Source organism: Euphorbia lathyris, chromosome 2 (genome assembly GCF_963576675.1).
Source record: "Euphorbia lathyris chromosome 2, ddEupLath1.1, whole genome shotgun sequence".
In the NCBI taxonomy this organism is placed as follows: Eukaryota; Viridiplantae; Streptophyta; class Magnoliopsida; order Malpighiales; family Euphorbiaceae; genus Euphorbia; species Euphorbia lathyris.
This window is the reverse complement of record NC_088911.1, coordinates 114191194-114215992: the sequence shown is the minus strand read 5'-3', so window position 1 is coordinate 114215992 and position 24799 is coordinate 114191194. Positions and strand designations below refer to the sequence as shown.

General features: G+C 34.4%; 1 protein-coding gene across 2 annotated transcripts; it reads left to right on the top strand.

The window, feature by feature from the left end:
* Positions 1-6265: 6265 nt before the first annotated feature.
* Positions 6266-17164, top strand: LOC136219549 (uncharacterized). Of its 2 annotated transcripts, none has more exons than XM_066006989.1 (6): positions 6266-6635; positions 14024-14272; positions 14865-14943; positions 15313-15391; positions 15493-15557; positions 16639-17164. In XM_066006989.1, the coding sequence occupies exons 1-5, from the start codon at positions 6375-6377 to the stop codon at positions 15554-15556; spliced, it is 732 nt and encodes a 243-aa protein (XP_065863061.1). In that variant the 5' UTR covers positions 6266-6374; the 3' UTR covers position 15557; positions 16639-17164. The 2 variants fall into 2 exon arrangements, with proteins under 2 accessions (XP_065863061.1, XP_065863060.1); XM_066006988.1 differs by having other exon boundaries at positions 16619-17164.
* The last annotated feature ends 7635 nt before the right edge of the window (positions 17165-24799 follow it).

Sequence of the window (24799 nt, the reverse complement as noted above, 5' to 3'; positions counted from 1 at the left end):
CCTTTGCCCAGAATAGGATGAAACAATTTGCTGATCCTAAACGCACAGATAGAAAGTTCGTAGTTGGAGATTGGGTCTTCCTCAAGATCCAACCCTATAGACAGCTTACACTTGCTTGTGTACTTCTCTAAAGTTGTATGCATGCTATTATAGACCCTTCAAAATCCTTGCCAAAATTGGTAAAGTGGCTTACTAGCTCCAATTACCTCCCAATTGTCGTGTTATGATATCTTCCATATATCCCTCCTCAAAAGGAAACCTAACCCCGCAACTACACCTCTCACTACCTTATCTCCAGTTTCAGATGGGGAATTCATTATTTAACTGGCTAAAGTGGCAAACTCTCGCAACGTTATCATTGGTGGTCATTCTGTTCTTTAACTACTCGTTTAGTAGAAAGGGTTTCCTACTATTGATGCTATATGAGAGGCTCAAAATCATTTTGCAGCTCAATTTCCAGAATTCTATAATTTTTTGGGACAAGAATGCAGTGAATGGGGAGGTATTGATGGAAGAAACTAGGAGGACTAAATGTGTGATTTAGTCCTTTACTGCTATTTATTATCTTGTTATCTATTATTAGAATTCCAATGTTTTATTCCCTAAAGCTGAGTGTTATTTACTGTTCTATTTTGCTATTTTCGATTCTAGTGAATTAGTTAGCCACCTATATGAGAATGTCAGTTTATGTGCTCATTCTATTTAAAGGGCATGCGTCTGCTTCCTATATTCTCTTCTTTTCTCTCTCTTTTCCTTCTTCTCTTTTCTAAATCTTTTATTCGATCACCAGAACTTTGGTTTTGACATATCGTTATCCAATACATCTCAACAATCCAAATTATTAGCAAAAAGAGTTTCGAAACTCCGGTTAATTTTTATATTTTATTTAGGCACATCAAACTCTTGATAATTCATTCTAACATATTACAGAGTCAACAAAGGCATTCTCAACATGATTTTGGAAACATAACATCTGGTATAGGATTGAAAAAAAAAATCAATTTTGATAATATTTCATTTAACTTTGTTTGAGAAAATAACGTAGAATGCAGCTTTAGTAATATTCTGACTAACCCAACAGTTCTAATATCCCGTCGCTTTTCTTTTGTTACCTCTGTTAGTTAAGGATTTAATATAGCTAAAAATAAATGATTAGTGATTTGATTTATTCAAATAAAAAATCAGGGATTAATAGACTAAACAATTGAAAAATTAAGTGTTTAAAATAGGCTTAATACACTGAATTGCAAAAAAAAAAAAAAGTTAAATGCGAAAGATATATTGTATACGTCATTAAAAAAAGTTAAAAGATCAAGATCAGTGTATGCGGTTCTAATATTAGAGAAAACATGTCTTATAATTGAATAAGTAAGAACTTCATTTTTTATCTATCATGTGAATTATATAATGACACTAGTTTTTGACCCGTGCGATGCACGGATTTAAATTTAAATATGTAAATATATAAATTTTATTTATAATTTTAAAATTTAACAAAAGTGTTTTTCTAAATTAAATTTTTTATTTTATTTTTTCATTTTTTTTAAATATTATAATTTATTAAATTAACTTGATTTTAGGTTTAAAGTCAAATTTTGTCTCTATTTTATACTTTAAAAAATCAATTAAGCATCAATTAAGCCTTCTGGAGTAAAAAAAAAATCACTTAAATTTTTTTTTAACCTTCCAAAATTATTATTAAATCCTTACAATGCACCATGAAAGATAATTAAATTCCTATCTTGTTAAAATAGTCCATTAGATCCTTAACATATTGCTTATATACTAATTTTGATACTATTATCATATTAGTTGCTATTTAATACATAAATTTTAATTTTACTTAGCAAGTAAAATAATACATATATATATATATAAAATTTATAACTCATAGAAAAAAAATTAAGTTCAATTAAATATGTTTATAAAACGTAAAAAAATTATGCAATTGTTTTTACAATATGTTATTGTATTAATGTTTCTTTTCAAATTTACTATCAAAAAAAATGTTGATTTTCGAATTAATTTTTTTAAATCTTTAATTAGTTTAAAGAACTATAGCTACATAAAATATTTTAGAACTCAGTCAAATTTCAAGAAACTAAAAAACTTAATAAAGTTGAAATTAAACTAATCATTGTTATATATTATACATAACCAACATTAAAAAGTAAAAGAATTGAGCGATTGTTTTATGGAAATTTAGCAATTGAAACTTGAAATCCAATTCACTATATCTAAAAATCTAATTTTAACAAAATAAAAAACGGAATAAAATTGAAATAAAACTAACTTATTCTTATCTTCATCTAAAAAATAATTATAGATAACCAAAATTAAAAAGTAAATAAATTATAGGGATAAAGTGTCAAATAGGTTTATAGTTTTTGAAAAAGTGTCAATTTAGTCTCTATATATAAAATAGATATAGATTTAACATTTAAAAAATAGTATCAATTTAGACATCGATAACAGATTGGATACATACAATTGACAGAAGAGTAATATTAATTTAGACTCCATTTATAAAAACATTGGACCTATTTTAATACCTTATCCCTAAATTATATACTAATGAGTTATCTATAAAGTTGTAACCACCCATGTTGAATTTACTTTATTAAAAATAATCTTGTAATTTTTTTATTTTAGAAAATAAGATTAATTATTGTAGTGGAGATTTTGTAGGTGATAATAACACATCATCTATGTGCAAATCTCAAAATAAATAATGTTTCATCTATACAATGTTCAAAATAATCATTAACCAAACCCAAGATGATCCAACATCAATCACATATTCAACTTGATTAATCTTCATAGCTCCCACTTTAAACATCATCACATGAGCAACCAACATAAAATCACAATTGCTTACTACTTAACTTCTTGATTAATTTTAATAATATAAAATACCCAAATGAATAGATGTCTTAGTTATGACATACTCTCAGTGCTATATGGAATCAACTTTCTCCCAAACATTGCAAAGAAAGCCATCCACTTTCTTCTCATGCCTACGAAAAATATAGAACCTTGCTTCCTAGCTAACTTTGAATTATGTTGAAGGTTCGACCTTATGGCCAGTCGTACTATAAGTCCACTACTTAGAGAATAATTAAGGAAATCCCTCAATAGGAGGTTCATACACCATAACTTTTGATTTTTCACAATAAACTTACCTTTCATGCAAAAGAATCATTATTTCATTAGGGTCTTCAAGCAATAAAAACCAAGTCAAATCACGAGAGAAGATCACTCATTTTTTATTTCTCATTCACCAGCTTTGTTCGGCTGCTTGGATTTCAAATATCAAATATACAAAAACTAAAGATGCAGTAAAGACATTAGATAGAATAAGTAGGGTGATAGATTAATCAAACAAATAAATAGATACCAGATAGCAAGAGCATTAATGGAGATTTTGCCATTTTTTAGATTTCTTGTGAAAAGGTTTAGAATTGTGTTGTACCAGAGCTCAAGGATATCAATGAGAAAAACAAATTAATTAAACCAGAAAGATCAGTTATAACTATAAATTTAATTATCAGTAATCATAAATTAAGAAAATGTTTACCAAAGTATAATACCTGGTGATAAAGAAAGCTTGAGAATCTGTGTAAGAAAACAAATTCCTGAAGACATCTCCACTGATGCACCCAGGTCTTACAAACAAATAATAGAGAAGAAAACATTAATGGTTATATAAAAACTAAAATGAAACAATAATGATGGTGAATATTACCATAGTCTCAAAAGATGAAGTTTCTAAGCATAAAGGAAGATTGGTGCCGACGATCTCAACCTATCAAAATTACAGATGAAACTATATTAAACAAAAGGCGAACATGATGTTCATAAAAGATAGGTTGAAAGGAGAAAAAGGAGAAAAGAGAAAAAGGAAGAGAAATTATAAAATGTAGGAGCCAAAACACTATCTTTTTTTTTTTTGAGGAAAACACAAAGCTTCTATTATAACATAGAATTAAAGTCTGAAAACAGTACAGACTCCAAGAAATGCGGAATAACAAAAGAATTAAAAGGATTAGCATTGGAACAAGCACTCCTAGCTAGAGTATGAGCTGCTTTGTTCGCTAATCGGGGACAAAAAGACACTTTAAAATCTGGTCTAGACACAAGAATATCCTTGCAATCTTGTATTAATAAGCCGAAGTCGGACAGATCAGTTACCTCACTATTACAGCAGTCAGCGATGATTTTAGCATCTGTACGAAAATCCACCGCTTCCCATTGCATAGCCCGACACCAGCGAAGGCCCGAAAGAAGAGCAAAAGCTTCTGCGTTTCTAACTGCAACCCGTCCCTGCTGAAAACCGCTGCTGCAAGCGATAAAATATCCCTGATTGTTTCGAATAACCGCTCCCCAACCATGCTGTTGATCAGAATCGAAAATTGCAGCATCAAGATTACAGACCAGGCGACCGAACTCTGGGAGACGCCAAACCATAGAGTGTTGTTCAGATCTTCTTCCAGCTACTTCAGGAACCTGCTGTTCCCTCCATTCTTGGACGAACACCTGCCCAAAGCGGATTGCTGTCGCCGGATCTATCCATTTCCCATTCCAAAGAACATCATTTCGCTGATTCCATATCACCCACAGAATCACCGCCAATTTGCACAACCAATCTGATGATTGAATTTGACACAATTGCAAGAGAAACTCACCAAATGCAGCCTCAGAATTCCCCTGTAATGGAATTCCACCTGTAGCCAACATTCAATAGCATAGGGGCATTCCGTAAAGAGATGCCAAACATGCTCACTTTCTCTAGAACATAACAAACATGATATGGGAATCGAAATACCCCGATGAGATAATAACACACGAGTAGGAAGACAATTACTAACCAATCTCCACAAGAAAAATTTAATCTTTGGGGGAAGGTGAAGTTGCCATAATTTTTTCCATCCAAGGCTTACCCCATTATCACGAAGAGAGAGTTCATAAGCTTTATAACCCGACTTCACCGTATAGAAACCATCCTTTGTATGATGCCAAATTAACCGATCCCCGCATTCTCTCGGAGGAAGGTACATAGTAAGGACAACACTACTATCATCAACATCAAGTGTGCTTCTTATTTTTTCTCTATCCCACATTTTCTCACCTTCAATCATTAAATCTGAAACACGCAACGACATATTTACCGGTTCTCGAATAGTAGGATAAAATCAGCCAAAACACTATCTAATATGAAAATTTGAATTACATAAAAAAAAACTCTAAATGAGCAATTGAGGAGGTTGAGATATGACCTCGTTTTATCACAGACAGAAACAATTGAGGAAGATGAGTGAAGCACGGAATACAAAGCTGTCGAGAGATACGGATAAGAGGAATAAGTAGTTGAAATCAGGAAGGAGATTGAGATGGGTTAGAAATCGTTTAGAGCAAGCCGTTTCGAAGGAGGAGATAATAAATGATAAAACCGGATAATTATTATCATTAATTTCAAATTTTATAGATGAAGAATATATTAAAAAGTAAATATAATTAAAATTATTATTTTTAATCTGTTAAAAAATGAGAAGGTATCACTGTTATTATTTTATAATAGATAAATTGATATTAATTTAGAATATTATTTTTAATAAATAAAAATATTTGTCATGCAATCCCATTATATTAAAATTGGAAAAATATATTACCTATATTTGTCGAAGTAAATGAGAGAATGTAGGAGAAAGAGTCTCTAGATTTGATATTGTAAAAAGAGAGAAAGTAGAAGAAGGAGTCTCTAGATTTATCCATATATAATCATCATATTTATATATTTTATATTACTGGCATATTGCTTGTACGAAGACATTAAACCTAATAACTTTAATTAATACTCTTTAGATTTTATTTTTAGTATTTGAATTTTTATAACAGCAAGAAGTAGATTTTCTGCCAATTTTTTAAAAACAAAATAGAAAAAAAAAAGATAAATAAAAAATATTATTTTTAATCAGTAAAAATTGAGGAAACGATATCTCAGTTCCATCGTTACTGTTTTAATATATATAATATAGATATAGATTCTAAACCACATGCAATACATTTTCTGTATGTAGTTTAGTTTTTTACAATTGAATAATTAATTAATTATATTTTATGTAAGTTTAAAAAGCTAACCGAACATTTTATACCAATTAACTGAGCTTTTGTGAGGCTTTAAAAGTTGAGGACCCATCAAATTTTTTTTTTCACAGTTTGACAAAACAAATGATGTGTTAAGTTTTTAAAATACTTTTTTGGCTTAGTTTAACATCCTTGCGCCTTCATCCAAGAAGAGCGTACGGCAAATGCTGGGGAGCTGATATCTGGTTTCCATATTAATTATTATCATCAAAAGACTGGAACTAATTAAAATGCCAAACTCAGACGACCAAACCCTAGAAGAAGATCACAGACTCAGTGATCAAACTCCTAATCAATCTCAAGCATGGGAGACAATGGCTCGAGCCTGGCTCAGCGCATTCCCCGAGGCTAAAGCTGTCAGCAACACCCAGGTGGAGGCTTGGATCGACACTAACATTGGTTCACTACCAGCTGACCTCCAATCGATGCCTCGAACCGACCTCATTGATCGTCTCCTTGCCATCCAAAATTTCATGAGGTTACCTAATCAGGTAATTTTCGCTACTATCACTTCTCCCATTGGTTCTGTCTAGCAGCTTCAAATGCTCGATGTTTTTCTTGGTTGTTACATTAAATTCATTTTCGTCAAATTTTAAGCGCCGCTTGTTTGTTTGTTATTTTGAATTGCCTCTTTCATCATGGATTGAAGTGAGCTTAAAATTGTTTCAAATGATTGCTATATAATTCAGAATGGTATTTGAATCGATAGTCATGATGCTGTTAACGCAAATTGAGGGTGCTACTTTTTTCTCTTTATGAGAGCTAATTCGCTGCAAGGCTTGAAGTAAAAAGAGATCTTAGTAAGCTCTATTCACATCAATGCCTTTTGGCAGTTAAGTGAAGTAGTTCTGGACCTTGTGTTGAATGAGAAATTCTTCCTAGGCATTGCTAGATGCCACGCTGGCACCTCATGCTGTTTAATTCTGATGTGTTGTTGAAGTAAAACTTCGGGGAATTTTTATTCTCGTCCATGTCTTTAGCAATATGAAACTAAGGGCATTGTTGGCTGCGGAGCTAGTGAATTACATGGTGAGAATTTGTATGATTTATTCAGGTATTAGGGGACTGATGTTATACCAGCTGAAAGGTGGTGTATGGAAAATGGTAGTGCAGTATAAAGTTGGAGAGTAATTGGCTGAATCTTGTTTGTAGTCAACACGATTTTGATTAGTATTGTCACTTTATGGTTTCATATGCTTGATGCACCTGCCTGTATTGTCAGTATATATGTCAAATTTTCTGTACTAGAATTAATTATGTTTAAATAGATGCTACCTTTTCTCTATGCTTAAGCTTTTTTTTCCCCCTGTTTTATATTGAACTTTTTTATGCTTGGAACACCCTCTTTCTGTTGCTCTGCAAATATCCTTGCTCTTTGAGGCTAGAGTTGCTTTCTGTTTAATTCTATTACAGCTAAGTAGTATCCCTCTATCTTCTATGTGTTCATACAAAATTCTCCAGGACAATTTGTTTTTTTCCCCTTTATGATGTTCGATGTTTTGATATATAGGGAATAGGGCATTTTACAACTGATTTCCTAGCCTTCTAATAGGAAAGAGAGAGAAACTATTCCTTGAGATTACCCTCTTGATCATCACAAGTCAGCCTAGATTTGGCACAACAATACCCGCCTCATCTTAAAGCATCCTGTTACACCATTTCTTTTCTCATTTCCTCATGTTTGTTTGACAAAGAATTTCGGTTTATGTGACCTTTTGGCATGTTAGAATCTTGTATCATTTCCTCGGATTTTTTTTTGGTATAAAGTGTTCATCAGAACTAGGAAGCTTATGTTAGAATTCAGAAGCAAAAGCGAGTTATGTTTCAGGAAATAGCTGCAATGAGGTTGGATGTGGGAACTTTGTACAAGTTATTCACATGTGTTTTAAGGGAGCCTCCCATTGTTAATTTGATGCTGAATTCAGATATTTCCACTAGTCAAGAATTAGTTATTGATATAATCCTTTTGAAATATTAAGATTGTTTTGCACTGAGTTTCTAGGTTTCTTGCATCAGCCTCCAGAGCAATTATTGAGTGAAATATTAGATGTTGTGCATTTTGGTTATCCTGTTAAGTGGCGAAGATTGTAAACCATGTACTTTTCTGGAAATGTGAGAACAATAATGAATAGAAGTTTGAGAACAAAAAAGCCCTTGTGGTCGTCTACCGCTATCCCCTGGTTCCGCTAGGGTTGATTAGTATTTTTGCCCTCGGGGTCGTTGACGGCCGTTCATCAGCGAGTGTTGCTCCTGTAGATTTGGACTCTTTGAAATCAAGGAGACGAGCATGGAAAATAATATTGAAAACCTTCTCAGCAGGATTACGATCAATGAAGGTGAGGAAGAAATCATCGTGGAGGATACGACACAGACGGAACGGTGGTGCATTACTGGTCGGGTTCTCACTTAGAAACCCCTGAACTAAGAATTGGAAGATTCTCTTCGCACTGTGTTTATTTTACAATTGAGCAAGACAATATAATCCAGTGGAGGGGAGCAGGAGTATATGGCTGGCATGAGCATCAGAGAAACCACTTGACATGGGAATTATTAGGGCACCTGAACAACATTGAACAGTATCCATTCCTTTCCTATGCTTCGAGGATTTTAATGAGATACTATGGGCATCAGAAAAGCAAGGGGCCCGATACCGGGATAATCAGGATATGGCTGAATTTCAGGATTGTATCGAGCGATGCGGGCTCCGGGATATGGGCGTGGATGGAAATGGTTTTACCTGGTTCAATCGGAGGAGTGGTTCAGCTGCAGTTTGCGAACGTTTGGACCGTTTTCTGGCTGCAAATTTTCCCAGAAGCATCGGTAACGCACCTCCCACGAATTGCGTCTGATCACAATCCGATCCTACTACAAACAGAAATTAGACATTCCCATACACATTGGAGGGGTTGTCTCTTTCGCTTTGAGGAATTCTGGACGACGCAGGAGGGGTGCCGGGAGACTATTATGCAGGCTTGGTCAAAACAGGTACCGGGAGAGGAGACGATACAAGATAAATTGAAAAGGGCGGCGGGTGACCTCAAGGAATGGAACCGTACAACTTTCGGTAACATTCAATCACGACTGAGAAAACTCAACACCGAACTAGACCAGGTACAGAAGCAATGCGATCCAGAGGGTAAGGCAGACGAAGCTATTCTCCTCCGGAAAATATCAAAACTATTACTGGCAGAAGAGACTATGTGGAAGCAAAGGGCCCGAATTGAATGGCTTCGAGCCGGTGACAGAAACACTGGATTTTTCCATGCTAAATGTAGTGCCAGACGCTTCGCTAACACAATTAAAAAAATCCAGGATATAAACGGAGCTTGCATGATGGGATCTGAACATATTGCTCGTGTGGTGACTGATTATTTCAAAGCCCTATTCACAAGCACTAATCCGCCGGAAGATGACGATTTTCTGGAAGCAATTGATTCCTCTGTCAATTATGAACAGGCTCAGGATTTGTCGGTTGAATTCACACGGGAGGAAGTGTATCGAGCATTGATGCAAATTAACCCGACAAAGGCACCAGGACCAGATGGTATGTCTTCTCTAATCTATAGAAAATACTGGGATATAATGAGGAATGATGTGGTTAATTTTGTACTGAATATCCTACAGTCTGGTGTAATGCCAGAGAATCTAAACCATACATTGATTGCTCTGATCCCCAAGGTGAAAAACCCAACAGCCATGAAGGATTTAAGGCCAATCGCCCTTTGCAATGTACTTTATAAAGTGATTTCTAAGGTCATTGCAAATCGGCTAAAGCTTGTCCTGCCTACACTTATACACGATACACAATCAGCTTTTGTACCAGGCAGACTGATAACTGATAATGCCATTGTTGCCTTTGAAGCCTTCCATAGTATGAAAACTCGCTTGAAAGGATCAAAAGGTCACTTTGCTCTCAAACTTGACATGAGCAAGGCATATGACAGGGTAGAATGGAGTTTCTTGGGCAAAGTGATTGATAAAATGGGCTTCCCGGAGCATTTCACACGATTAATTATGAAGTGTGTCTCGACTGTTTCAATGTCTTTCCTTATAAATGGTAAACCTGAGGGTTTTTTAAAACCGTCAAGAGGCCTCAGACAAGGGGACCCGATCTCCCCATATTTATTCTTGTTCTGTGTGGAAGCTTTCTCAGCGAATATTAGGAAAGAAATTGGAAATGGTCAGTTTCATGGCATTAAACTGTGTAGGGGTAGTCCGTGCATCTCTCACCTCTTTTTTGCAGATGACTTAATGATTTTTGGCCAGGCAAATGACAGAGAACTGACTATGATTAAATCTATTCTGTCGGGTTATGAAAAAGCGTCAGGGCAAATGGTGAATTACGAGAAGTTTGAGATATTTTTTAGCCCTGGTGTGCCGAGACAACGTCGGTTGGGGCTTTGTAATGTTTTAAATGTCAGAGAAACCGGCGCTTTCCCCAGATACTTGGGATTGCCTACTATTATTGGTCGGTCGAAGAAGGAAATCTTTGCGGGTATTAAGGAGCGAATTTTGCGCAGATTAAAGGCCTGGGAAGAACGCATACTGTCAACAGGAGCGAAGGAGGTCCTGATTAAGGCAATTGTGCAATCGATTTCTTTTACCTGTTTCCTTTTGTCTTCTTGATGTGCAGAGAATGATAAACAGATTCTGGGGGTAAATTACATACGTGGTGTACAACCTTTATCCATTTTCACACTTTGATGTACAACCATTAATTTTGCACACTAAAGTGTACAATCTTCAGGTGACCTCTCACTAAAGTGTATAGCCGGTAAATATGACCGGTCAACCCTGTTAACTACTTGGTCAACGTGACACCTCATCAAATTTCATTCCTTAAAAATTAAAAGTGGTCCCCATGTATTATTAAATAACTTTTATGTCCTTAATAAAAAGAATTTTCCAATTCTCTCCTAAAATTTATTTTATATAACATTATCTCTCTAAAATCTCTTTTCTCTCTCTCTTCACTATTTTTTCATTTTTTCTGCAACTTTTCTTCCCCTTTCTCTCTCTAAATTCTAGGTTTCTAAAATCTGGGTTTCTTCAACTCTCTCTCTTAAATCTGGGTTTCTTCATCTCTCTCTAAAATCTGTTTTATTTACATATGCCACAAAACTATATGGGCTTCACAAAATCTCAGTTTCTCCCTTTCTCTCTCTCCCTTTCCTGCCAATTTTTTCAACAAAAATTCCATAAAAAAAAAACTTCCATTAATGAAATTCAAATGGAGGAAGAAACAAACTGAGGAAAATTGAAGAATAAAAGGAATAAACAAATCAACTAGCAGAATAAGGAAAATTCCATAAAAAAAAACTTCCATTATTGAGGAAAATTGAAGAATAAAAGGAAGAAACGAATCAAGTTGCAAATCTTACTGTAAACTCTCTTTATTTATTATACTATAATTTGTAGTTATTATCAATGAAATTCAAATTATAGTGATTAATTATTGTACCAAAAAAACCCATCTTTATTTATTTCCATACTTTATTTCCAGATGTGGAGTTAAAGCTTCATAAGAAATCAGTAATTTTGTGAGTGCTTGAGGATGAGAAATCACTTGCAGTCACTGTACTTCTCCGACGATGTGGAGAAGCAGATCGTAAAACCGCTCAATCTGCAAATCGTAGATGGAGAAGTAAATATGGTGATTATCTTGCATATGCAAATCTCCAAATCTCCAAATCGTTTTCCTGCAAATATGCAAATCCTAAAATCGCTCAAGCTGCAAATATCCAAATCGTGATTATTGTCAATGTCGTGAATTAGAAACAGAAAGAAAGAGAGAGAGAGAGATGAGTTACAAGGAGAGAGGACTTAGAGAGAGAAAGGAAAAGGGTGAGAGAGAGGAGTTGCAAGGAAGGGGATGAAGGCATTTTAGTAAATTCATAATAGGTGGGTTAATTTTTGACTTTTAGAGTAGTTAAATTGCTGATGTGGCAATGTTGACTTTCGTTGACCGGTCACAAATACCGGTTGTACACTTTAGTCTGCAAAATTAAAGGTTCTACACCAAAGCGTGAAAATGGGTAAAGGTTATATACCACGTATTTAATTTACCCCAGAGATTCTGGTGGGGAGGGAAGGAAAGCGAAAGACCCATGCACTGGTTATCGTGGAGTGCAGTTTGTCAGTCGAAGGATAGGGGAGGTCTTGGATTCCGCTGGATGCGCTCCTTTAATCTAGCACTGATGGCAAAACAGTGCTGGAGACTAATGAACAGACCGGATTCCCTATGCAGTGAGGTGATCAAGGCAAAATATTACAACCACACAGATTTCCTAAATGCACCAGCATGCCCAAATCCTAGCTATGTTTGGAGAGGACTTTGGGAAGCTCGGGATTTACTCAAACAAGGCTTAGTGTGGCGCGTGGGAAATGGGAACTGCATCAGCGTGTGGAACGACAATTGGATCCCCTCACTCAACTGCAAAAAGCCATTAATCTCCCTGGAATCGCCAAAACCAGTACTGGTGCGAGAACTGATAAATGAAACTACGGGTGATTGGGATAGGCGGATTATACAGACCCAGTTTACAAGAGACGAAGCAGACGCCATCTGCAGAATTCGAGTCAGCTTCAGGAAGCCGAACGATGAACTTTACTGGGGAATGACACATACGGGCTGCTTTACTGTCAAGAGCGCATACTACCTCGCGGAGGAAAGACGCCGAGGGGCAGCGGACATACCAACGAACTCGGACCGAGACAATGAACTGCATCGACGCATCTGGAGGATGGGATGCCCGGCGAAGATATCTCACTTCCTATGGAAATTGCTAACAGGTACACTCCCTTGCCTTACAGCACTCTCCAGAAGAGGTATAAATTGCGATTCAATATGTCCGGTGTGCGGGTTGGAACCTGAAACAGCTCTACACATGCTCGTACAATGTCGATCAGTACGAGAGATATGGAAGTTGAGTGATATTCTGATGAGAATTGATAAATTTTTGGCACCGGATATGCAATCATGGCTGAAATTATGCCTGGAAGCGCTTAGCACGAAGGAATTTTTTCTGCTAGCTGTTACGCTTTGGTGGGTTTGGTACAGGTGAAACAAATGGATTCACGAGAAACAATGGATCGAAGATGGAATTCTGCAGTCCCGGATCAGTGAGTATATTACCGAATTACACAGCGCTGCGATGTCAAACAACTCACAACAACAAATCCCAAGAGAGACGCGACTATCAGCTCTCGGCTCTACAAAAGTATGGTATCCACCCCCAGCCGGCGTCGTCAAAATCAATTGCGATGCCAAATTTGGGGAAAATGGCCTTGCGTGTAGAGTAGGGCTGATTGCTAGAGACTCAACGGGAAATGTGATGGCATCTGCAGGGCTACCAATCGCGGAATGCGGGACAGTAGAGGAGGCGGAGCTCACGGCCATTTTGGAAGGGCTCCTCCTTGCACGTGACTGCTGTTTCAATCAAATTATTGTGGAATCCGACGCCAAGGTAGTGATTGAGGCACTAAAAAGGGAAACACCTCAAAGGGCATCACTGCATTTTCTATACGAGGATGTTTTCGCTTGGAGTACAATTTTTCGTTCTTGTTCTTTTTCTTTTACATATAGGGAGGGAAATTGTGTGGCTCACTCACTGGCAGAATGGGCTAGCAATCTTGCCTCACCACTCATATTTATTGAGGATTGTCCGGCTCCTGTATGGAGTTTAGTTTGTAACGATTTGCAGAACCTCAACAATTAATAAGAATCATTCTTTCATAAAAAAAGAAGAAGTTTGAGAACATATATCAACTTCCATTGCATTTTCTGTTTTTTTAATTTTCCTTTATGCTCTTACTTTAAATAGCTCTGCCCTCATGGTCTGTATTACAATGTAAGCAGTTGCTACCATTCATATAGCAGGGAATAGAACTAAACCAGGTTGATCTTCCACATGCTCGGTTTCAACGAACTGATCAATGGCTACCAGTTTATTCCTGGCTAGAGACTTTGGATAAAGATGAGGTGGTCAAGTCTAAAGATATTTCTGACTGGCTAGCAGCAAACCCAGATATTAAAGAACAGTTATGCTCCAGACATTCTCGATACCATTTGATGCACTATGTAAAGAAATGTCATATGAAGATATTGAAGAGGAGGGATAAGAAGAAGGTAATAATTGTTTCAATTATTTGCTCTCGCTCTCTCTAAAGAATCTATTAGATAATGTTTCAAGTGGTGGCTGATACAATTTGATGTGTGTGTTTGAAATAAGTAGTAATCATTATACATCTTCTTGGTGGATGCTTCATGTGATGGGTATGAGTTAAATTTTTGTTTTGACCCTTTATTAATTATAATTGAGGTCGTGAAATTACTTACACATTCGGGAATTCAAAGTGGTGCTTTAAAAGTAATTAAGTTCAAGGTTTGTAATAATGCTAGAATTTATGAAGAAAATCCTAAGTTGTGATCTGGTTCATTTGGATATGGAAAACAATAAAGTTATTCATCTAGGTTGAATGCATATAAGGAGACATTATTTCTTCTTATAAATGAACATAAATTGAAATATAAGGTGAGTCCTTCAATGAATTCATGCGATTGAGTTCATATCATGGACTATATTATATTTGTTATATTTTAGAGTCTCCCATACTTCCATTTATTTTCACCTTTAACTCTATTTCTTCTACTCGCAAAACATTAGGGTCATCACTTGTCTGGTATATAATTATATTAAGTAGCCATATGATTTGAACAGGGATTGCAGGAGACTGACAAACCAACCTCTCCTAAAGACCTCCAGATTGTGGACATGAAAGAAACAGCGCCTGTTCCGAGTATGGTCCCTTCAACTGATGTTCTTAGTCATTTATGAAAATGGGAAAATGTGCTTTTTCAAGAGCCTACTACATCCCATAATATGGTGGAACTTGGACTCTTGACATGACCTTTCAAAAAAAAAAAAAAAAATCTATAAGCAAGGTTACACTCAAGTTGGTCCGCCTTGTTAGAGTGACTTGCTACAAATGATGCACAAACACGTCACTTCAGCTTTTGCTTGGATGCCTTTATCTTCCTTCATATGTACTATCGTACATCATAGGCGGCATGTTTATGTTCTGTTTTTTTTTTTTTGGTTAGGTGGCATGATGATGTTTCTGTTCTGTTTTATTTTTTTATTTTTGTTTCGCCAATGTGTCTTACAGGCAATCTTTTGAACAATATACCTAAAGATAGTGACTTGTATGCTTCCAAAAGAAATGAGGCTCTTCGTAAATATGAGATGTAAGTTAATAACTTTCCTTTTTTTTATGCGTTCATTTAGTTTCAGCTAAGCATTTTGTGGTTTGGAGCTTGGTAAATAGTCATTTAAAAATTAATTTCAGTTTGGTGGAGTTGGAGAAGAAGCTCTTCCCCCACTTTTCAAAGCCACAGATTATGCAGGAATGAGGTAAGGTTTTCTGCCCTGATAAATGTGAACCATCGGAAGTGGTACAGGTCTTCCTTTCCCACACTAATTGTGAATCTCTTCTGTAAATCGCTAAAACTAAGGTTGATCTATTGAATGTACCACAAGTTTTGGGAATGCAAATATATATTACTAGATCGACTTTGTTTTGTGAATCTCTGAACTACATTCTGTTTATGTAACTGATGCTGTTCTTCCTTAGATTGAAACCTTTGTTATAATTGCTTAATTTAGAGAACGGAAACCAGAAAAGTGGCATTTCCTGATAAAGTTTTGACTATAATTTTTCTTTCATGTTTTCAAATACTTCATATATACAAAAATAGAATTGTATTCTCTCTCTCTAAATGAAAATGTGGGTTTTGATTTTCAATTCTAATATCATCTCCAAGAGACTTGTACTCTCTAAAACTAATATGATTAATACATGCCATCTCCAACAATGCTCCTCGTAGTTACTTTTTGTTTATTTTTTATCATTAAAAATTAAAATTAGTAATGTCTTGTTATATTTACCAATAGTGAGATAAGTGAGAGTGTTCAATGATAAATTATTAATGAAAAATAATTTGAGGAGTCACTAGCCTCCCTCACCTATGAGAAGAGAATGGAGGTTCTTATAGCTAGTAGAAGGCTTTTGAAGTTGGGTTTTAACTCACTCAAATAGAAAATTATGAAAATAAAGTTTGTGGTTTTGACTATTTTTAAACGCTCTTATGTTTCAAAATTTGACAAACATTGGCATCATTCCATGAGCAAGGATAGTTGATTGATTAAGAGTGTCAAAAAAAAAGAAAAGCTGAAGTGATAATTTTTAGTCAAATAAATAGCCTGTTTTCTCTCTTTTTAATCTCTCTTCAATCTTCCATCTAAAGTCATCTTTGCGATTTCTACCCCTCTTCTTCCCCTTCTCTTTCCAAATTAGTAAGTTGATTTACCTTTGGTTATGGCATTCATTATCTGATTTCTGTTGTTCATGATTGCATTGCAATGAGAATTGTGAATCGTTAATTATTCTTCTCATCCTGTTGCTGGTGTCGCAGTTCTAATCTGTCGTTTGCAGAGTTGCGACGATTCTAAAGATCAGATAATACAGCTGCTGGTTTTTGGCAAATCCACGCCAAATGCTGAGTACAAGCCTCTTATTTCATCCTTCTCAAGCCAGTAAAATTAGCGCCTTTTGCGCTCTGCAACCTTGAGCTTCTCTCTACTATGCTCGTCTTGTCTTCTCCCAAATCCATAATCCAAAAAGACAGCATTCCTCAAATTTATTCTTCAAGGAGACAGAGACAAGGATGGGTAGAGAAAGTTTGAGGTATAAGATAGTCATTGGTTAGGAGAAAAAGAAAAATTAAATTTTAAAAGAAAAGAAATAAATATAAAGATAAAATTACCCTCTACTATTTGACAAAAGATTGTCACATAAAAGAATGAATCTCAATGCCTCTATTTACCAAGTTTTGAACATGAAATTGTGTTTGAAACGGTTGGAAATCACATAGTTTATTTTTGTATTCTTTTCCATTTAATAATAATGTCTCTCAAAACTTTTGGATGACTTTCCAGTTATATTATGTCTTTTGGATCAATTTGAGAACAATTCATTAAACTGTATCTTTTCAATCATAAATATTATAATCTCTATTGTATATGTACATCATTTTATTACTCATCGATAATTTCTGATTTTTTTAGACCACTCTATTTGTGTCGGGACTTGCATATAAACTATAATTTTTTTTGCCAATTGACTCTACTTGGTGGCCTCGACTCTTCTTTAATTATAAATAGAGCCGACGACACAAATTGGAGTAGAGGTGTCGGAAAGATAATTTAAAAATTTCTGAGCTCGTTCCCGTCTCGGTCTGTGAAGGGAAACACGATGTTTCAGGGTTTCTAAAAAAAATCATAAAAACTATAGAAATCTACAAAAAATATAGTGCGGATATATATAGTGATATCTCTTCAAAATAAAATAGGTAAAGTGTTATCGTAACCTCTTGGATGGCTTCAGAGTGTAAAATTTTACCAAAAACTTGGATTTTGGCTCGTTTAATCAAATTAGTCGCTAAAGAATAATTATATTCATCACAAAAACCACACAGAAATCCATGCTCACAATTGGGACCATATGTCTTTTCTAGTTGTAGAACTTCCGAAGAGACGCCACATTCCACGTCCGGGAAACTAGTCTACCCGTTAAGTCCTTAAGCGATAAGTGTGTATATTGATCCCCATTCTGCATTTTCTTTCATGAGCTTCAAAGAATTTGGTGCTTTGGAGTACTAGGTCTTTTGGGTAGAATTTCATTCGCCTCACTTTCCAATCATAATGGATGCTTTCATCCACCGACTGTGATGTCACATTCTATTTATAAGGTGCTAGGATCAAATCTGATAGTTGGTATAATGTGTGTGTCCTGACTTCTTTAGACGACATATGTCCATCCCTGAATAATGAATGTTATTTAGGTTTTTTTTTAATCTTAGGCGTGAATCAGAGGTCCTGGTCTAAATGGAATTCAGAATGTGTTTTAGTGGTCTACGCATCGTGAAGGTTATTTATTCTAATAAAATTTGATATGAAACTCCTTCTTACTTTACAGGTCCTTGTTAGCTCGAGATGATAACACATGTATTTTTAGAGTATTTGTGTGATATAATCATGAGATGCTTTTATATTATAATTATTAATTAATTCATCAATAAAAAGGTTAGGCTTAGAGCATCTCCAAGAGACTCTAGTGAAATCTCTAAAAATAATATAAAAAATTGACTCTTAGTGATTTAACAGTGGCTAAAATATATCATCTCCAACAATACTCTTTATATTCACTCCTTATTTATTATTTTATTATTCAGAGTATTATTTATTATTACATTACCAATAGTGTGAGGAAAGAGACTTATCAATAATAAATTATTAATAAAAAATGAAGTTAGGAGGCACTAAGAGGTGGAGAGATGCTCTCTATTAATAGAGATGATGAAGAAGCTCTTAGTGATTTGAGGAGCCACTAAGAGACTGTTGGAGCTGATTTTTTATTCTCCCTCCTCAAATTTTAACTTAAGAGCCAATTTAAGAGGCTGTTGGAGATGCTCTTAATACATCATTTCCAAAAAGTTTAATTGTCCCCCTGAACTTTCAAAGTGTCTCGATAGCCTCCTGAACTTGTATAAAATATTCAGTTAGCCCCCTCAACTTGTGCAAAATATAATCAATTGATCACTCGGTTGCAAAAAGTAAGTTAAATACGGAAAATGTATTGCACGTATCTTAAAAAAAAAAAAAGTAAAACCACCAAGATCGGGGTATGCAGTTCTAATATTAGAGAATACAAGTTTTATAGTTAAACAAGTAATAACTTCATTTTTAATCTATTTTTGAATTATCCGTGGAATACATCTTCCGTATTTAACTTACTTTTTTTTACAACCGAGTGATCAATTGATTACATTTTACGCAAGTTGAAAGGGTTAATTGAACGAGACCAATCAAATTTATCTGACAAGTTCAGAACACAAATGATGTATTAAGCAAAAAGTTACTAGGAGGTAAGGTAGTATAAGTAGCATATTGTTGGATGAGAATAATCCAAGGATAAATTGAATATGAATGATAGTTGAGGGATCGAACAGAACAAAATAGAAAGACAAAGAAACGTGGAAACGCGGCGATCGTAGGTAAGCATATTATATTATATTAGAATAAAAAATAGAGCATTAATTAGATCGCCACGTACGCAGTGATGAGGCGGACGCGGATGGATAAGATTCTGCTCTCTCCTTTTGTTCAGCCCTTGATAGTATATTAGCATAGATTTATAGAAAAAGGTCGTTAATATAAAAGTAAGTAATGGCTACTCAAAAGCAACAACAGCCAAATACTTGGTTTAGCGGCTAATTTATTAGTATTTAATAATATTTGTAAATTTTTTGGTAAATTGGAGGGGCTAAGCTGCGAGAACACAGGAAAGAACTACAACCAAAACTAGAGATCAATTATTCTAGCACTACCCGCACCATATATATATATATATCTACGTAAATGATATCCTGGATACCTGCAGTAGACACAATATACTCATGAAAACTCAATGACAATCTTCATGCGTAGGTTGTTATCCAGTCAGCTACCGGTTCCCTTCGCGGTACATATTTATAACCCACACTTCCCAATCCCGAGCTAATATCTCCTTGCACTTTTTTATCACCCAAAATGCACGGTGGCGGTTCTCCACTTCCTCCACCATCATGCTTACTACTGTGCGCGAGTCAAGTTCAAAAACAACTTATATGTACCAAGGCCGGTCCTGACATTTTAGAGGTCCCGGGCGAAATAAAAGATAATGGGCCCTTAATAAATAAAAATTGTACTTAAAAGTCTAAAAATAGAAATTTGGACTATTTTAAACCTAAAATGTCATATTATTTGATCAATTTTTAGACCTAATGGGTATTATAACTAAAAAAAAAATAGTATATATTCAATAAAATTAAAAAATTTGAGCCCATTTTAGCCTTGGACCCTGGACGGCCGCACCCCGGGCCTATGCCCAGGGCCGACCCTGTATGTACCCTCCATCCCAGGTTAACATTGAACTAATAGAAAATTTAACGCGTTGGAGGATAAAAAATTTTTGTCCAACTCTAACGGGCTGAACTTTGAAAATTTACCCTCAACTGCATGGGTAAAACTAGCTCCCCAAGTCTAAATTCCTAACTCTGTCACTGATATTATATATAGATATACAGAGAATTAGAGAGAATTTATAAGAGAATTTAGGGATTAATCTAAATTATATATAGAAATTTTAGATATAATACGAATAAAATCATCTTTTTTTTGTAGATAAATATAATAATGTAATTAAAATTAATATATTATATATTAGATTATATTTTTTAGTAAAAAATGAGGAAGTAACACCTCAACTCCATTGTTAATATTTTATATTATATTATATAGATTTGTAATTTAGTTTTTAAGGTATTATGTTTGTAATTTATTTACTATGTTTTTAATGTATTATATATTATGTTTGTAATTTTTTTTAATGTATTAGCCCTGTTTGGTAAAGAGCGTTTTGGGATAAAAAGAGCGGTTTTGACCAATTTTAGAGGTTTGACCACTGAAACCGCTAATTGGAGTATTTGGTGGAGAGAGGTTTGGGATGAAAACGCTAATTTAGAAAAAGCTCTTAAAATGAGCTTTTTCAATTAGCGTTTTGCAATAAAATTAATGGACTTCTTTAACCCTAATAGATAGACTCTCTCTTCTCCTGCGCCAAAATTAATGCCCTTATTCGTCTTTTTTGCACAAACCGCTATTATCAATCAGCTAATTTTTACCAAACAGGTCTACACAAACAGCTAATCAAATCAGCTAATGTAATCAGCTAACAGCTAACAGCTAATTCTCAAACAGGGCCTATGTTTTTAATTTATTTACTATTATGTTTGTAATTTAGGAAGCAGATGGTTTGTAGTTTTGAATTCATGACAATTCTTAAAAAAAAAAAAAGTTTCAAGACAATTGTACATTTATGGCCATCAATTACACATTTATGATCATTCAAGCAAATTCATTAAATCATTCAACCAATTCATCTATATAGCATTGGGATCATCTACTGAAATTTGTATTCTGAAATCAATACTGCAATTTTCATTTTCATTGTATACTTCAACTTTGCATCCCAATCTTTTTACAAGGAAATGTCAAGTTCAGATTGACACAACTTTTAACAATTGAGAGTAGATGATATTAGAAATATATGTAATGAAGCAGATGAGTAAATGGAACGCGACTTCTTCCAATAAATAGAACAACCATCCGCACCAACTCGATCTAGTTAATTATATATGACAACATTTCGGAGCCACCGACCTTAATGCATGATTTTCGTAAAAATATTATGTTATTTTGTTATATGTAACCCGTATTTTAATCAATTAATAAGATTTATTCCACAAGTGTTTTTCTCAATTAATAAATAATTAATCACAAGTTAATTTTAATTTTTTTTTTGATAGAAATTGGGACGAGACAGAACTTGGGCGGGGTGAGCACCCATGGTCATAATAGTTATTTTTTATTTAATTTTATTAAAATAACAATATATATTGAATTAATCATTATATTAGATAAATATTTTTTGGTATTAATAATTAGTATTGAATTAATTATGTTGTTGGATAAAAATTATTAATTGTATGTTAATTGAATAAATATAAAGTGTTTGATGATAAGTGAGATCTATTTGAAGTAATAATGTATTATAATAATATGTAATTTAGAGTGTTATTTTTTATGACATGGATGTATAATAATTTTATTACCTTACATTAGACTTGCTCTTATACAAATATCAATGTTGATATATTTAAGGGCAGTAAAAAAAAAAAAGGCCAGTCAGTGATCCAATAAAAAAAAAAGTGCAGTCAAAGTTTGAGCAATGATAAAAATCAGTTAAATCATAAATGTCCTTTTTGTAAAAAGTTTTTTAGGGTAAAATTAGAGGTTTGAGCCGTTTTAGAGATTTTGACTAGTCAAACCTATAATTATGATGTTTGATGAAGAGAGATTTGAAAGAGATTATTGAATCCAAGAGGCTAATTTTGAAAATGCTAGTTTTAAGAGTTTTTTCAATTAGTTACTTGCTTCGTCTTTTTGAAGGGAATTTTACTATAATTACTACCATTTAACCTTAAATAAAGGTTTTACTATATTATTATTTATCATTTTACGCAAACAGATAGTAGCTAGGGATGTAAACGAGCCGAGCCGAGCCGAATCCTGGTTGGCTTCGTATTGGCTCGTTAATATCTCGAGCCGAGCCCTCGCGAATCGAGATTTGACCGAGGTGAATTTTGATCGAATCTGACCAAACCGAGCTTTGACAAAATTCATTATACATGCATATAGAATAAGCAGCGTAGAAAACAAAAAAGTTTTATAACATACTCAATATGAGTTTAAAATATTTATAAAGAAAAACCATTATGTTGCTGTCGAGATTCCAGAATAGTAGATGACACTTGTCGTCGGAAAACACAAACTCGGAGAAAAATTTCAACAAGGAAACATATATTAAAATTTGTAATGTATTTTGTTTCTTATAAAAACCTAATTGTCTAGCTAAATTCTCAAATGTCTAAAAAAATTTGTGTCCTTTTGTATGAGTTAAAGCTTATTTGAGTTGAGAATTGTGATGAAAACTAATAATAACCAATGAAATATATATTAAATATATACAATGACATATATATAGTAATTAAAAATAAGACAACATTACAAAACTGAGTCAAATGGGAGGCTCATTTACATATTTAACCAATTTACTCAACTTATTACATATCTAGATTTTATTTTTGTGACTTTTCCAAAATATCATAATCTTTCATCTTCCCCTTCCCCTTCCAAATGCATGATTTCCCTTCCTCTTCTCAGTCTTCTCTTGAGATCGATCAAGATAAATCGATCGATCATGCAGCCTAGAAATTCGATTGGCCTTCGTCTGCCCCGATCAATGCAAAATTTCTCATGATTGGATTGAAAATGTGTAAGTCATTACAAAATCCTGTAAACTGCATCTAAGTCTTCTTTTCTAGGCTTGTCCATGAATTGTTGAAATTAGAGATGGTCCAACTTCCACTGGTCCTTACAATGATCTTATTTATTGTGAATGCATTCTCTTTGATTTATAGGTCCCTGGCAGGACGACTTTTCTTAAAACCGGAATGCTACCCCCGCTCCCTCGTTGAAAGAGGAAGATGTGGTGTGATCCGAACGAAGACTACGAAGTTCCACTCGCGAAGCCACCGTTGTTCTTCCTAGAACCATCGTTGTTCTTCCTGGAGCTATCGCTGCTCTTCTCGGATTTGCGAAGTATGCAAATTAGCGAATTTTGTTAAAAACACATCCAAATCGCATATGCTAATTAAAATCATCAACTAAACCAAACATTAGCTTCGCAGACTTCACATATACTAATTAAAATCATAAACTAAACCAAACATTAGCTTCGCAGGCTTCGCATATGCTAACTAAAATCATCAACTAAACCAAACAATAACTTCACAGGCTTCACATATGCTAACTAAAATCATCAACTAAATCAAGCATTAGCTTTGCAGGCTTCACATATGCTAGAACCTGCGAAGTCAACCGGGAGGGAGACAGCCGCGCCGTAAAATTACAAACATATTGAGGGTATTATGGGAAAGTCACACAAAAACAGTCTAAATATGTAGTAGGTTGAGTAAATGGGTTAAATATGTAAATGATTCTTGCATTTGACCCAATTTTGTAATTTTTTCTAATAATAATCGAGCCTGCTCACGAGCTTTCGAGCCGAACCTAAGGAAGCTCGGACTCAGCTCATTAGTGCTCGAGCGGATCCCGAACTCGAGTCGAGCCCTATCAAGCCGAGCTTTGATCAAGCTTTCACCGAACCGAGCTCTAATAGTTTGTAAACTACCAAGGCTTGTTCAGGGCCGGCCCTGGGCTATGAAACTCGGGGCGCCCGCCCAGGGTCCATAATATTAAGGGGCCCAAAAAATAATTTTAGATTGTACATATATAAAACCGAGATATATAAGTAACATAATAATGAATTGGTTTAGTTGGTATAAGTAAGGGACTTATGATTCCAATTAAGCTTTGTGGTTGGAGGTTCGAACCTCTTCTTTTTCATTTTTATTATTGTCAAATATTTTTCCATTCCCACCCCATTTTATCACTATCATTTTTTTGTTAAATCAAAATTATCAATTTATTTATATATTCAATAAGAGAAATAACCATTTAATCTTTTCTAAAAAAAAATTTATTATCTCATTTCAATTTTTTTCTTAAATTTAATTGTCAATATACATACTACTTTGTTAAAACAGCCGAAGTTCGGAGTTTAATTATATTGTTTCCCTATATTTATTTACTTTTTCAATTTTACATGATATAAATGTTTGTTATTTTAGTACATAAATAATTCTACTTAGTATATAGTCGCTACTACTGTACTATCAATTTAGCTTTTATGTAGAAAATATTACAATTTTAAATAACCTTTACGAGTTGGTACAATTTCAAACCTAGTTGATTAAAAATGAGTTCTTTTCATTAACATGAAATGTGCAACTTCAATCATATTGAGTGACCAGAACAGTGGAGGTTGGAGCGAGGATAGAACAAGAAATTACAAGAAAATCTTTAACCAATTT

Coding starts and splice junctions, on each gene's coding strand:
- LOC136219549 (XM_066006989.1), top strand. CDS start 6,375: ATGCCAAACTCAGACGACCAAACCCTAGAAGAAGATCACAGACTCAGT. Junction 6,636..14,023: donor TCATGAGGTTACCTAATCAG/GTAATTTTCGCT, acceptor TTCATATAGCAG/GGAATAGAACTAAACCAGGT. Junction 14,273..14,864: donor AGAGGAGGGATAAGAAGAAG/GTAATAATTGTT, acceptor TGATTTGAACAG/GGATTGCAGGAGACTGACAA.